The sequence below is a fragment of the Lipotes vexillifer genome, unplaced genomic scaffold (assembly GCF_000442215.2).
Source record: "Lipotes vexillifer unplaced genomic scaffold, Lipotes_vexillifer_v1.1 scaffold597, whole genome shotgun sequence".
Taxonomy (NCBI): domain Eukaryota; kingdom Metazoa; phylum Chordata; class Mammalia; order Artiodactyla; family Lipotidae; genus Lipotes; species Lipotes vexillifer.
The window spans coordinates 310027-325833 of NW_006797597.1; the positions used below are offsets into that span (position 1 = coordinate 310027).

The following is a 15807-nucleotide window of genomic DNA, read 5'->3' on the forward strand; positions in this document are numbered from 1 at the left end:
TAGGGAAAGGGCCATTTTTCTCTGATGCCTAACGAGAGAAAACGTATAGATAATTTTAAAATTCTATGTAATTCTTGAGAGGTATAAACTTTAAATGTTTCTGATCCTCAGATGATTTTTTAAATTTAATCAACAAAGAGACAGCGGTCTGTTTTTCAAAAATTATTTTGCTTTGCTGGTAGGTACTCTTGCCACTTGCATTTTACCTTCAATTGGTCCAAAATGACAAGTTTATAATGAGTAAAATGCTTGTTTTTTAAAATGTACACCTGTTTACTTTTATCTACTGACATCAAATAGGGTATACTCAATTATAGAAATCAAAAGACTGCCAGAGCTGTTATGGACAATCCTTTTAAGAATCTATATTCTTTACAAACATGTTTGCAGGTAAGGTATCAACATCTCCATATATACTGAGCACATAGGGCCCAGAGATATGGGCAGTGCTAAACCATGATACCCAGTAAAACCTCAGGTTTCCTCACTGTGATCCCTGCTAAGCCATCCTATTATCCTCTCTTAAGACAAATGGCCCTCAGAGGGTCTCTGTCAGGGTGGTGGAACCAAGAGCCAGGAACTTCTAAGCTTAACTGCCCATCTGCAGTCTTCTTTTCAGCCTTTCCTCCTGCCAATCCTAGACTTCAAGTGTTCAGAGCCCAGAGGAGTAAGGATTCAATGCCAGGCAGGTTCCAGTGGGCAAGCTTGGCAAAGTCCCTTTCAAATTTCATCAGCTCTGGAGTAGCCATAAACTGATTAAGATCCTTGAATTGGAATGTCAGTAATACATCATCACCAATTACTGTCTGTGTAGAGGAAACCAATTCGTTTAGGCATCACCACGCAACAGCACTGTTAGACTGTGATCTGTTATTGACAGCGTGTCATTACCTTCAACACCTCCTGGATGTGCTCTTGTCTCTCCGCTTCCGTGATCCTGTCCACATACCACTTGAGCACTTTGATGAGATCTCTAAAATACAAGGAGACGTGCAGAAGGTAGAATTGCTCTCATTCTCAATTAAATGCCAACAAATCAAATGCTTATGTTTATCATGAGGAGGCTTCATTTCCCAACAGTTCTCACATTTTTCTGTCAAACTGCCATAACATAATAATTTTACAAAGTCTGCCTATCAATGTCACTACCCCTTTTTTGAAGCTGAAAAGAGAAACAACACTTCCTCCCAGCGAGATTCCTTTCAATCTGGACATATTCCATCGGCCCTGCTGTTTCTGGCAGTGCTTCCAGTGGGTGAACACAAATATCTGAGAAAAGGACTCTGGCCAAGGGAGTGCCTGAATATGACTGTCATGGTCAATCTCGGACAACTGCTAATTGGGATTTCCTCCCCAGCGACTATGTAAACAGTTGGATGAAATACTCGGCTGGAGGCAAAAGGGGGTGTGAGGAGGGATGAAGGTAATACCTCCCCATTTCAAAGCACACCCCCATGGAGTTATCAAGCCAATTCTCTGACCTGTGGGAAGAATGAGCCTTACCGTCAAAGTATGCCTTAGTAATTTCCAGAAAACCCAAGTCTCATTGTTTTAAGAAACAAAAATTGAATTAACCTCCACCCCCGCAAATCCTCAAGATTGCAGTTGTGTGACCGTTAACACTGGTCAGTTCTTGATTTCTAGGAAACAGAGCAATTTTTAAAAATGCTCCTCTTTTCTGTCGGGAGAGAATCCATGGATGTGCCAGTAGGTAGATGCTGCTGGGAGTGCTCTTTTGAAGATGATCTGTCGGTGAGTTTCTGGCCACCCACAGCTCAAGACGATTCCACGGGCCTTATTTGTCTTATTAGGACTTATTAGCTGCCTTCCTGGCCAACCTGAAATTTAGAAATTACACCCTCTTTCTCTACCTTCCAATGATAGTCTCAGTCAGAGGTGGTGACCACCTCACACCAGAGCCCAAATTGTTAGGCCAAGGGGCAAAGTCGGGCCAACATTTCAAAACTATCCCTGTTGTTACATTTCACCCTCTGAAAAACTCATGTTGGCAGAGGGTCAAGTCTTGCAAAAATGACTCCATTCATTTAAACGTCAGAGGCGTAAATCTTACCAGGCCATGGTGGGGAATACCCAAAGGAACGGGATCAAATGCTTAATTGATTACCTACTATCTTTTATACAATACATAGATGGGGAAAACCCTGATTCCATGCTCTTTAAACACACCTCTGGGAATAGATGATTGTGCATGTACATACCCATAGGTGCTTAAAGTATAAGGTAAAAACTCTGGCAGAATAGCAATGACAGCAGTGTAATGGGGAGATAGAACTTTGGGGTACATTTCAGGGCTGTATTTAAGCAAGGCCCCAAACCGGGAAGATGTCATGATAGGACAGAAGGAGGGACATTGTCACCTTCTGGCAACTATCACCTGGGCTACGTGGAGGCAGGAACCAGCTAAAGCATGACATTATTCATTCACTTTTAGCCTTGCTTGCATAATCTGAGCTGACAGGAAAGGACCAGCAGTTAAAATGGCAGCTGATAACAAAGGGTAGAGTCCAATGACTGAACTGCTTGCAGCCAGGGACCAGGTCTTCATATGATCAGCACAAAGCATAGTGCCTGGTATGCAGTAGGCACTCAGTAAATATTAACAGATGAATGAACAAATGACTTTAAAATGGTATGATGGCAAAGATTGTTTTCCCATCATTTTTCTTTCTTAAAGACATCTAGAATCATCAAGGAGTGTGGTGATTAAATGGGGCTCTTGACAGCCAAAGTGAAATAACCAGATATTTTAGACTAAAGAATATCAAGTGAAACAGAGACAAGAAGAAAATACCTTATATTTTAGGTTTCAGGAACAGAATTCAGGAAGTTCTTTTTTTCCCCCTTTTAATCAAAGTAAGTTCCAGCCATTAAAAGAAGGTGTGTGAGAAAGGAAGAAACTGTCGCAAGAGACACTTCAGTGGTTGTGCTTCATTTCTTCCTACACACTCCCTTTTGAATTTTCCTATATAGTTGGTTCTGCTTTAAAAACTCAAAAGAAACTGCTTCTCCACCAATTACAAGATAAAGGGTCTTACCTGTATGCAAGTGCCCCAGCAAAATGACTCTCAATATAAGTGTCCATTACAGGTTTAAAATGATGAAATTTGCTATCTTGCAGCAAATTTATTATGTGAACCTAAAAAAAAAAAAAAAAAAAAATGGAGCTTTATAAAACTGAACACACACCAAGATTTTTTTTTTTGGTAGAGGGGAGGGGGAAGATTTCTTTTCAAGTAAGCTCATGCTATTATGTGCACATTTATAAACAGCTTTAGGAAAGTCAAAATTAAGAGACAAAATTAAGATATAATTAAAGTGAATTGAAACTCACCAAAGAATCAAACACTTTAGACCCATATTTTTGGGAATTTTCATCTAAAATTCCAAACAAGGTATCCAGTGTATCTTGCAGAAACTGTTGGATAAAGAAGTAAAAGCATAAATAAAATATCCTCTGTCCTTCCCCTCTAAATATTCTTTATCCCATGAATTTCTAAGAGAGGGATAACAAAACAGCATATACCTTTACTATCTCTGAGCCATCAATTTCTTTTAATTTAGAGAGACAGCCTGTGATCTTGTCTGGGTGAGTTCTCCATTTCAAAAGATCAAGCATATCACCTTTCCAAACAGAAAAGGAAAATTAGTTGCCCTAATAGAGAACACGAAAGTGTTCTACTGTAAACGCTCAATTCTTACACACATTGCCTCTTGGTCACCCAAGTTGCAGGCTCCCAGGCCCTACCACTAGGCCTCTAAATGGCATTTATTACAGTGTATTCTAATTATTTCTCCCTTCCCAATGCCCTTGACTTACAAACTCCTACTTATCCTTCAGTTCTCAGGCTAGCTATCTGTCTTTGCCCCCACTAGACTGTAAATTCCAGCAGAGCAAGAGAGTGTGCGAGTTTGGCCCTAACATAGTGCCAGCATCTGGAACAGGGCAGGCACACAGCAGGCACTTGGTAAATACTGGCTGAATGATTTTCTGCCTCCTCCCATTAAAGTGGGAGATTCTTGAGGGCTGGGAACCCACTTTATTCATATTTGTGCCCCCAGCATATAGCACTCTGCCTAGCAACAAATTCCACTTGGCAATGAAGGTCTTCTTGACAATGTGGCCCAAACCTGACATGACTAGAAGGTCCCTGCACAGTGATGACAAAGCCAGTCAATTGTCAGACCATCTAGTGAGCCTTTGGACCTGAGAGGGCCAGTTCCTGGACTCCATGATCATCTTCCATCCTAGACTCCGGCCCAGCTCTTCAATTTCCTCCTTTCCCTGAACTGACAACACGGGGCCCCTGAGTCTAGCAGGGTCCTCAGGGAACCTCTTCACCTCGTGAGGGAATAAATCCTTCCCTCATCCTTCCTGGGTAGAAGGTCCTGAACATGGTGTCCAGCTTCACTGGTCTCCAAAGGGATCAGGGAGACGGTGGTGTCTGGAGGCCAATGAAAGCAGTAAGAACTGACAAGGCACGTGCGAGCAGGATGTGCCCTGGGCAGGGGAACCTGGCAGGGCTGGTCTCCTGGTGCTCAGTGGGGCTGAGAGACTAGAACAGCCAAGAGAGAAGCCAGGAGGGGTTTTCTACTTCAAAGTACTTGTTTCAAGAAAAACCCAAATGGGACTTGCTGTGAGACAGAAAGACCGATGTGGAAACAAGAAACAAACCAAACAAACACAATCCAAGAGATCAAGGAAGAGCAGTTATGATGAGAAAGAAAATATGATGTAGTGAGTAAAGATGTGAAAACAGCATAAGAATCTCAAGAGGAGATAGAAGCAACCTCCACCAAAGTCAGATTCAAAAGAAAAACTTCACAAACAAAAGAAAGAAATTTGGTACTAAATGAGAATATTTGCCTATAGCAAATAGGGGTAAGAGGAGGAGGCGGATTTAGAACTAGAAAAATGAGGGAATCTTTTTTCCATACTGACAGTGAAAAAGAGATTTATGACTATTTTCATAACAGAAAATCCTGAAAATGTTAAATATTCATGTCTAACTCGGACACCCTGGAGGTATGATTGAAACCTTTTAAAAAATGATTGGTCAGAGCTTCCCTGGTGGCGCAGTGGTTGAGAGTCCGCCTGCCGATGCAGGGCACATGGGTTCGTGCCCCAGTCCGGGAAGATCCCACATGCCGCGGAGTGGCTAGGCCCGTGAGCCATGGCCACTGAGCCTGCGCGTCCGGAGCCTGTGCTCCGCAACGGGAAAGGCCACAGCAGTGAGAGGCCCGCGTACCGCAAAAACAAAAACAAAACAAAACAAAGATCTGTTGTGTGAGGAAACATTTTTTTTTTCCTTAGCAAAATGTCATTGTTACAGAATTAAAATAAAAAATTTAAATACTTAAAAAAAAATTCATGTATGCCAAGAACTCAGAATCAAGCCAAAATTGTCATCTCTTGGGCCTCTATTTTAGCCATTTGTTGCAAATTTGGAGCTAGGACCTACTTCTGAAAAATGTGAATTTTATAATTTTATAAATTCCATTCAATTAACATTTACATGGATACTGACTGTATGCCTAATCTACCAAGAGCTATAAAATAGGTAGATGGCATGATCCCTACTTTTGTTTTTTTTTAATCATAATCTCAGGAAGAGACTGAATAAACCACCCATCACTGGGGGTAGGAAAGGGACGTAGGGCAGTCACTACCTGCACAAATGTTAGACTTAATTTAAGCACTGCTTTTATTTTCTCATAACTTTTTAAACAGTTATGTTTAACAGTCCAAGGAAGCTGACAAACAAGTAATTCCTTTTCTGATCCCCACTTTTAAGAAGCTTAAAATATCTACTTGATTTGGCAATCACAGACGTCTAGCTGAGTGCTCTGGCCTCGGTATGCTATCTAAGAATGACACTGGAACACAGAGAGTGTGCAGACACACTTTAGAAACCCTGAAATGCAAATCTGCTCTAGGAAACTGTTCCTAGAGACCACATCACTTACTAAATGCCCAATTGTAATGGTAATGGGATCTGTAAACTTTCCAAGTCAAGTAAAATGAATACAAAGCCAATTTAATTCCAATTTGGAACTGGATTACTTCTACACAGAGACATGTGTCTAGCATGGAAATTTCAGAAAGCTCAACTAACTTCCTTCCTCCTTCCCATGTCTGAAACACACTATTCATTTCCTGCTTCATTTTGAGCTGTCTTACACTGACAAGGTTAATCAATGTCAAAATGATAATTAAGCACTTATTAGTCTTCAACAATGAGTCAAGCATCGCCTTCCATATAGTGAGATGTTTAATATAACGGTTTCATGAATAGTTTATTTAGCTGAAAACGTTCTTTGCTTTTACAAAGTAGCAGCTTCTAATTATCAGGATTTTGTTCCCTCTGTATTATGTTCACAATTCTAATATCCTAAACCCTAGAACTAGAAAAAGTGAAGGATGCAGGGCCGAATATTTTGATGGCAGATAATCTACTGTTAGATTTGTGTCACTGACAGAATAATGGTCCCCAAAGATGTCCGTATTCTAACCCTTGGAACCTGTGAATCTGTTTATCTTACATGGCAAAAGAGATTTTACAGGTGTGATTAAGTTAAAGATCTTTTTTTTTGTTTTTTTTTCGGTACACGGGCCTCTCACTGTTGTGGCCTCTCCCGTTGCGGAGCACAGGCTCCGGACGCGCAGGCTCAGTGGCCATGGCTCACGGGCCCAGCCGCTCCGCGACATGTGGGATCTTCCTGGACCGGGGCACGAACCCGTGTCCCCTGCATCGGCAGGCGGACTCTCAACCACTGTGCCACCAGGGAAGCCCAAAGATCTTTTAAATAGGGGTATTATTCTGGATGATTTGGTGGGCCCACTCTAATCACAGGGGTTCCTAAAAGATGGAAGACAGTTAGAATCAGAGAGATTTGAAGATGTTATGCTGCTGGCTTTGAAGATGGAGAAAGGGGCCTGGAGCCAAGGAATGCAGGTGGTTCCTAGAAGCTAGAAAAGGTAGGTAAAAAGGATTCTCTCCAAGAGATTTCAGAGGGAATGTGGCTCTGCCGACACCTTGATTTAGGCCCCATGAAACTGACTGCAGACTTTTGACCTCCAAAATTGTAAGATAATAAATTATTGTTGCTTTAAGCCAATTAGTTTGCAGTAATCACTACAGCAGCAACAGATAACTAACACAAGCTGAAAATAGTCTAATGGAGACAATCAGTTAAATGTGAACTTAGACTCTATAACAGACACACAACTAACCCACATGGGATGAATAAAAATTCCACCAAAGGGAGTCACTAACATGTTGATTTTATTATCTTCATAACCTCCATGGGGTTAGACTGTTCCCACAAAAAATGTCTGAGGTAAATGCTTTATAGTCATTATAGAGTTCTGTCAATGAAGGTTTTATTTAAGTAAAATCATTAACCACTGAATACTGATAAAGTCTGGTATAATGACATGACTTGGCAATAGCTACTTTCAATCAGATTTACTAAAAATGAATTATATAGTTGATTTTTAAAAATATTTCCCAAATATACTTTTGGAAGGGGAGAAACAAAACCCAAGATAAATGTGAAAGAATCATTTGCCATTTGCCAACTTCTGCATAAATACAGTAGCAATGCATGACAAATTGAGTGGTATCTTAAAAGTGGTCATTATAACAATGCCACAATTTGCTTCTTTTCTCATTCCATGTTCTAAGAAAAGAAATATATTTCTTACTATGTGACACAGAAGAAAGAATTAATAACACTTACAAAAGTTTAAGCACAGGAGCATTTTTTGACTCACAATACAGGGCCCTGACTTAGGATGGCTTGACTTAAGATTTTTTGACTTTACATGGGTGTGAAAGTGATATGAAATCATTTAGAAACCATACTTCTAATTTTGAGTTTTGCGCTTTTCCTGGCTTAGCCACATGCTAACACAGGTACAATACCCTCTTGCGATGCTGGGCATTGAGCCCCAGCTCCCAGACAGCCATGTGATCTTGAAGGTAAACAACCAACACCAGTTACAACCATTCTGTACCTATACAACCATTCTGTTTTTCACTTTCAGTACAGTATCCAATAAATTACATGAGATATCTAACACTATTATAAAATAGGCTTTGTCTTAGATAATTTTGCCCAGTTGTAAGCTAATGTAAGTGTTCTGGGCATGTTTAATGTAGGCTAGGCTAAGCTATGATGTTTTGTAGGTTAGGTGTAATAAATGCATATTCTACTTACCTTATTCAAGTTACCATGGGTTTATCAGGATGTAACCCAATCCTAAGTCAAGGAAGAACTGTGCCTTATTATGACGTGATTCTCTTCAACATAATGAATCTGATTTTATTAATATGGCATTCAGGATGCTTTCCAGAAGGCTTACATGGCAACCATGAAGAACTCAAAAATGTTTAATTTGCTTCCTTCATTATAGACAATGTTTTCACGACAGTTTGCCAAGGAGAAGAGCTTGCTTTATTAATCATAACTTGCTAAACAATCACTGACATAAAAAGTAATGCTAGAATAGAAAAGCAATATCCATCTAATTAAACAAAAAACAGCCTTCACTCTAAAGTCTGCAATTAGCACTGTCTATGGAGCTATAAAGCAAGAGAAATTAAGGTGGTGGTAATCCTGGTCTTTTTTTTTTTTTTTTTTTTTTTAAAGCAGCTGGGTTTGACAGTTTATTTTGAAGAGTTGTGTACTTGGGTTCCAATACTGGGATAATTCTATAGTCCTTAAACTACATGCATTTAAGAGATCATTGGGTCACAATTGTTTTCATATTATTGGAAATCACAAACAGAAAGATCAACATTTTTTCTAGTGCAAAGTTATTATACATAACATTGATGTTTATTGAATATCCTATCAAAATTCACATGACTACTTAAATACAAGGGCTTTCAAATAAAACAGTATTATACATTACCATTTTGTGTGAGTTTTGTGGAACAGAGAAAAGATGTTATCCAAAAAGACTCCTTCGTGGCCTTCATGGCTTGATTATTATTCCCCAGGAGAATGCCCTTGGAAAAAGGAAGTTTGAGGTAGCGGGTAGTATCCTGAAGATTTGTGTTTTCTTCACACTGCAAAAAATATTTTTAAAAATGGGATAGGGGAGAGAAGAGACCTCATGAGAATTATTAAGCACGATGTCCATCTCTAGTGTTTATGAACTGGGAAATATTCCAAATATTATTACAAATAGAATTTGGCTTTTAAGTAAAATGCAACAAAAATGTCTACGAGGAATTACGCACGGATTTTGGACTCAGACCCATTTGGGTTTGAATCCTATCTCTGTTACTTCCCACACAAGTAACTGTATCAAGTTGTTTAACCTCTTGTGATTTCCATTTTCTCTCTCTATAACCTCATTTTGCCGTCATAAGAATTAGATTACATAACGCCTTTATCATAGAGCCTGGAAGTGCTCCAGAAGTCATACTGCAGTGACCACCGCATTTAAGAAAAGTGCTTACATTCTTCCCACATCTCCTCTGAGGCGGATATTAAACAGCTCCTTACTTTGAAAACTGGCAATTAAAGGACTCTGTATTTCAGGATAATCTAATAGCTCCACTATGTTGAGAAGTCTCTACAGAAAATGCCAGCCAACAAATGTAAAAGGAATTACAGGTTTTAAAAAATACAGTTTCATATTCCTAGTGTAATTCTTATTTTAGTCAATGATTGTCGCTAAGTGCTAAAACCAGCAGGAAAACTGTTGATGAGGAAATGAACATGCATAGGATGCCACACAGGTTACCTCCTACTGGCCAGACGACAGATGTCTGTCACGACAGATGTCTGTCACGACGGATGCCCATGGGGGGACTGAGTTGTCAGCCCTCTAACGCAGGGCAACGCAAAGAAACACATCATCATCTGCAATGTGTTCTTACAAAACTGTGGAACCTGAATCTGTTACACCTACAGGTTCAATTTCTACTTCACAGGAAATACGAGGGACAGAGCAACACGCTGAATGTTAGGGGGAAGCAACCAGACAAGAAGGCAGCACTTTCTGTAGGATGCTTGGCTTTGTACCTTCAAGTCAAGTTTCGTGAAAAAAAGGATTGTTCTAGACTTAAGAGATAGATAGCCAGGTACAATGTAATGGTCCTGGATTTGGACAAACTTGCTGAAAAGGATTTTTTTTTTTTTTTGAAATGTATACATTGACTAAGTTCTAGATGAGATTAAAGAAAAATTAATGATTGGAAAAGTCATTAACTGAAAAAAGGAAATTAAAAAAAATATATAATGAAGCAATCTAGATATCCTTCAGTACATGAACAGATAAACTGTGGTACAAACAGAAAATGGAATACCATTCAGTGCTAAAAAGAAGTGAGCTACGAAGCCATGAAAAGACATGGAGGAACCTTGATGCATATCACTAAGTGAAAGAAGCCAATCTGAAAAGGCTACATACTGTATGATTCCAACTATGTGACATTCTAGAAAGGGCAAAACTATGGAGGCGGTAAAAAAGATCAGTGGTTGCCAGGGGTTTTGGGAGTAGGAGAAAGGATGAACAGGCAGAGCACAGATTTTTCTAAGGCAGTATGATATTATCATGATGGATACATGTCACTATACATTTGTCCAAACCCACAGAATATACAAAACCAAGAGTGAACCCTACAGTAAACTATGGACTTTGGGTGATAATGATGTGTCAATGTAGGTTCACCCTTGGTAAAAAATGTACCATTCTGGTGAGTGATGTTGCTAATGGGGGAGGCTCCGTATGTGTGGAGGCAATGGGTGGAAGGGAAATCTCTGTACTTTACTCTCAACTTTACTGTACACTAAAACTGCTCTTTTAAAAAGTCTATTAAAAATATGTATCATTTGGGTAAACGAAGTCCATACAGAAGAACATTCAGAAAGATATACACTAAGGGGTGAACAGTTGACATTGTTTGGGTAATGACAGTCTGGTGTTTTTATTTTATTTATCTATATACTGCTTTTATAATGAAGGTGATTTTATATTAAAATTCTGAGAAAAAATATTGTAACAGATACAGAGATGGTATAGCTTAGCTTATTTTGAGTATAAACTTAGGAACCTTATTTCTTTAAATATTTTCAAGGCTAGTGTCTTGGGAACAGGTAGGAAATTAAGCACAGAATCCCTCTGGTTTTCTAGACTACTCTGTGTGATTTACAAAAAAATTTTAATAATAAATCTTTAAGAAAGACCTCTCTGACAAGTTGAGAGAAACAGAATCAGAATATTACAAGATGTTCTTCCCAGCACACCTGTCCAGTAACAGGAGGACCAACAAATACAATAAACAGCCTCCATAACTCTCTTCTCATGTTATGACTCCAAATGCTTTCTTTTATTACTGCAAGATATTTCATTTAGACAGAAGAATGCATACATAGTTTAAAGAATAATTATAAAGTGAACACTTCAGATGCTTTCCTGAGAAAAAGTGCTTAGGCAAAGTAATGTTCTGGAACTTGGGGTCACCGTCCCCTCTCCTCAATCTTGTTCTTGGTATCAGGGCTTGGAGCACAGCAAGCTATAACTTGAGTCACAGCAACCCATACTGGACCTATTTCCTGCCTGGATCTGGTCTATGGGGTCAGAAACATGCTCTGGTCTGCCATCCCCAGCCTGACTTGTGCTCCATTTGTCGAACCATACCTCCTATTGGGACTGAAGTCTCACGCAAACCCAGTCTAGACACTGTCTAGCTATTTCCAGACCTCCTCCCCAGAAGCTGGAGTATGCCCTGGCCTGGTATGCTCCATCTGTTCACAGAAATCCTGCCCCTATAGATAGATCTCTTAACCCCCTTCCCCCCAGCTAACTAACTGCCTGCTCTTGAGCACTTCTGGAAGTCTCTTAGAATTCCTGCTTGCTGAGCTCATGTAGTTCAACTGGCAGTCAGGGACCAGTCACTGCTGTGTCATGTCCATAGCGGGCACCGTGAATAGAAGCCTTGGCTGTCTTCACCGGGGCCAGTCACTGTGGCCAGGTCAGTGTCACCTTTTCTAGTTCACTGCACTTCTCTCCCAGCCTGGGGGACCAAGACCTCAGCATCAGAGTCTCTCTGATTCCGAGATGTGACACCTTGAGAGCTTCTTACAGCTAAACTCTATCACCCTTACTCAATGCAAAATACAGTAACTAATACAAACATTACTCTGGACACAAAAGTTATCTGAAGACCTTGCACCAACAATACTGGTGTGCATATGTGTGTGCTGTGTGTGTTGCTGTTGGTGTGGGGAGCAAGTGTGAGGGTGGGTGGGTAGGAATTCTACCCTTAAATTCAGTAAAGAAAAGTACATAATTACCCTTTGGTCTCTGTGAACCCTTTACTATAATATTTACCAGGAGTTCAGAGCTGGTTTTTTTGTCCAGTAAGAGTCAAAGCCATACGCTAGGTATGGGGTTAGAGTTTTAATCTATTTCCAAAGAACTTAAGTGGCCTGCAGAGAAAATCTCATGGCCTATCTTTTCTTGTCCTCTGAGGTTTTCAGCTTGCACCCATAACACATCACACAACACTGGAGCTTTTAAAGGCAATCCAAGCAACCACCATTTAGGCTAAGTACTCTGTGTGTATTTTCTTATTCTGATAATAATCCTATGAGGCAGGACACTGGGGAGCTTATGTGATTTCCTCAATATCACAGTATTAGTAACGATGAGAGCCAGGATCTGAACCAAAGTTTGTGCTTACAACTACTATACGACACAGTAGTTATGACTACGATGACTCTTCCAATGACTCTTGTTTTAACCAGGTTTTGAGTTTTGCTATAACAAATTTAAAATGTATCAATTTATAGATAACATACTGAATGGTGGGTATGTCTAAGAAAGACCCCCCCAAAGTTCATTTTTCAAAAAAAAAGTATGTTTGTGGAAGACACCCTGGGAGAGAGCTTAGAGTGGTCTGTGGGTCTGAAATAGTTTCATACATGAAATGGCTATGAGTCCTACAGTGAAATGGCTAGTTGACGTTCTGAAACCACTCAGGGAGCAAAAGGGATCACGTGATCTGGATGCAGTGGGGAAGAGGGGCAGGTAGGAGCAGAGAAGGCATGACATGGGAGACTGGAAACACAACAGGTGAGATAGAGATCATTCGTTCAATCACTTGATGAGAGAGAATTTATGGAAGAGAAATGAGGTTGAAGATCAGTGAAGAATAGAAATGGGTTCCAGAAGATGGGCCTGTAAGGCAGGGGCAGTGGTCAGCAAGGGTTTAAGCCAAAAAGGTTGTCCAGACTCTTAAGAGGAAATACACAGCTCACCAGCAGAAGCCAGGGAGTGAGCAAGAGTCAGCAGTGAATTCGATTCTTCTGCCAGGTGGGAGAAGGGTCTGCACTGTGAGAACCACAGCATGGACGGGAGAAAACAAACAGGAATGAGCAATCTCCTTCCGGGTGAAGGGCTAAGAGTTAATGAAGTCACGGAAATGGAGCTGGTAAAGGACAGCATGGTGCTGCCGGTGTTTTAATTGTAAAAACAGTACACAGGAGTTGTGGCTGGGTGTCTGAAGGCCTGCGAATCTGAGCAATGTAGGCTCGACACCAAGAAACTGCAGTTTTGCACAAAATTACACTGCACGTAGTTGATAGATGGTTTTGTCACCGCAGTGGAATCCAGTCACACCCCTAAACTACATGGAGGGTTAAATGTGGATCACTTGCATTCCGGGGAACACTTGGAACACAACTGATTTGGTTTTGGCATAGGGAAGATTTTTTTCATCAAATCCAGTGCAGGCATGGAACAAGGCAATATGGATATGAGAATAAGAAGGACTGTCCTTCCTGTCCTCTTGCGACAGACACAGACACAGCCAAAGTCTTCCTGGCGTTACGGTAGATGTATGATGACAGAGAGATGAGGGAACGATTCACTGAGCCATTCCTTCTAGGAGAGACAAGGCGACATGACCACAGCCTCTTGAGGCTGCTACTGGATTGTGGGAACAAAACAATGTCATTGTCGTAGGAAAGGATAATTCTCTGTGTTTGCTTTGATAGGCTGGGATTTGTGCAAGTCATTTTAAAATGGCATGAAGTTAATTCATTACAAATTAGAGAAGAGGGAGAATAAAGCCAGCCCTTTGCTTTGCTCGAGATGAATCAGATCTGACAGGAGGGATGTGTTCCCTCAGATTCTTACAGAACAGTTAAAATGCAGGCTATGTGGCAGCAGGAGTAGCCTCTGTCTTCTGTGAGATTATACAGCATGGTCACAGTCTATTTCTTTGTCCAGAATTAAAATCAGTTGGTACAGCACTGAATGTTGCATCATACCCCAGGCTACTTTTTGACCACTGTCCTAGGCACAAGGAAGAGATGCAATGGTCAGTCATAGACACTCTTCCAGAAATGTGGTATCTGCAATAATGCAAGCTATGTGATTGAGAGAAATAAATGAAAAATTTCTTCAGAAATACACTGGTACAGAGATTCATAGTATATTAATCAAATTAAGGGGCCTGTAATTTGCAGGAAGTAGAGAATTAAATTAAAAACTGTAGTAATTTAGACAATCCAGTTGAAACGATATATTGCCAGTTAATCGAACCAGTTGTGGCAGCAAAATACCTTTTTCTGGGGATACTTTCAGTATGATTAGTCATCCTTAATGTCATTACTAAACATTTATTAAAGTCCTACTATTTGACAGTCCTTTAATTCGGTATAAGGAATGTAACAAGGAAATAAACACAGTCCCTGTCTGTGAGGGCATTACATGCCTGACCTCTGCATTCATCTGTCAATACTCATTACAAAGCTGTGATAAAGATCCCTGGATTCCAGCTCTGCCAGGGAAGGGAGAGGAAACCCTATGGGAAAGAGGCTATCTGACCTCAGTCACAAAGAGTAAGGCTCGCCAGGCAGGCAAGGGAGAGAAAGGCAGGTTATGTGGAAGAAACGATACATAGAAAGACACTGGAGGAAAAAAGTACATATATAAGACTATGGAGATACGGCAACTAAATGCAATGTGGGATCCAGGATTAGATCCTAGACTAGAAAAATGACATTACTGGAAAAACTTGTGAAATCTAAATAAGTTTTGTGTTAACAGTATTATACCAAGGTTAATTTCGTTTCAATAAATGTGCTTTGGTTATGTAAGACATTAACATAAGGAGAAGTTGGGTGAAGAGTATATGGGAATTTTCTGTACTATTTTTGCAACTCTTCTGTGAGTCTAAAATAACTTAAAAAACAACTGTTTTAAAAAGTACAGGTGTAGTCAGACAGCTATATGTAGTTTGGTGTGGCTAAAGGCCGTGATTCATTTCAGTAGCAAAAAAGACTTGGGACTACCATAAACATCTTAAATAAAAACTCAAGGTGATTCTGACACCCGGTTTAAATTCCCTAGATTAAAGTACTACCAAGGAGGGCTTCCCTGGTGGCGCAGTGGTAGAGAGTCCGCCTGCCGATGCAGGGGACACGGGTTCCTGCCCCGCTCTGGGAGGATCCCACGTGCCGCGGAGCGGCTGGGCCCGTGAGCCATGGCCGCTGAGCCTGCGCGTCCGGAGCCTGTGCTCCGCAACGGGAGAGACCACAACAGTGAGAGGCCCGCGTACCACACACACACAAAAAAAGTACTACCAAGGAGGTGGCACTGACTGGTCGTGAAACCAAGCATTTAGATTTGGGGGTGAGTGTGAGAAGTCAAGAAAAACTGCAGGGTTCACCGCAGGAGAGGATGGAGATGGCATAAAGAACTCAGTTTTGGACAAGCTGAGTTTGAGGCAACTCTGGTGAACGGAACTGAAGATGTTCAGC

At 40.6% G+C, this 15807-nt stretch overlaps 1 protein-coding gene across 1 annotated transcript in view; it reads right to left on the reverse strand.

The window, feature by feature from the left end:
• The window catches only part of DOCK4 (dedicator of cytokinesis 4), a 282165-nt gene that overhangs the window by 133151 nt on the left and 133207 nt on the right, over nucleotides 1-15807 (reverse strand). Inside the window, 5 exon segments of the mRNA XM_007469745.1 lie at nucleotides 892-973; nucleotides 3057-3157; nucleotides 3353-3436; nucleotides 3545-3642; nucleotides 8939-9095. Coding sequence (XP_007469807.1) covers nucleotides 892-973; nucleotides 3057-3157; nucleotides 3353-3436; nucleotides 3545-3642; nucleotides 8939-9095 — 522 coding nt within the window.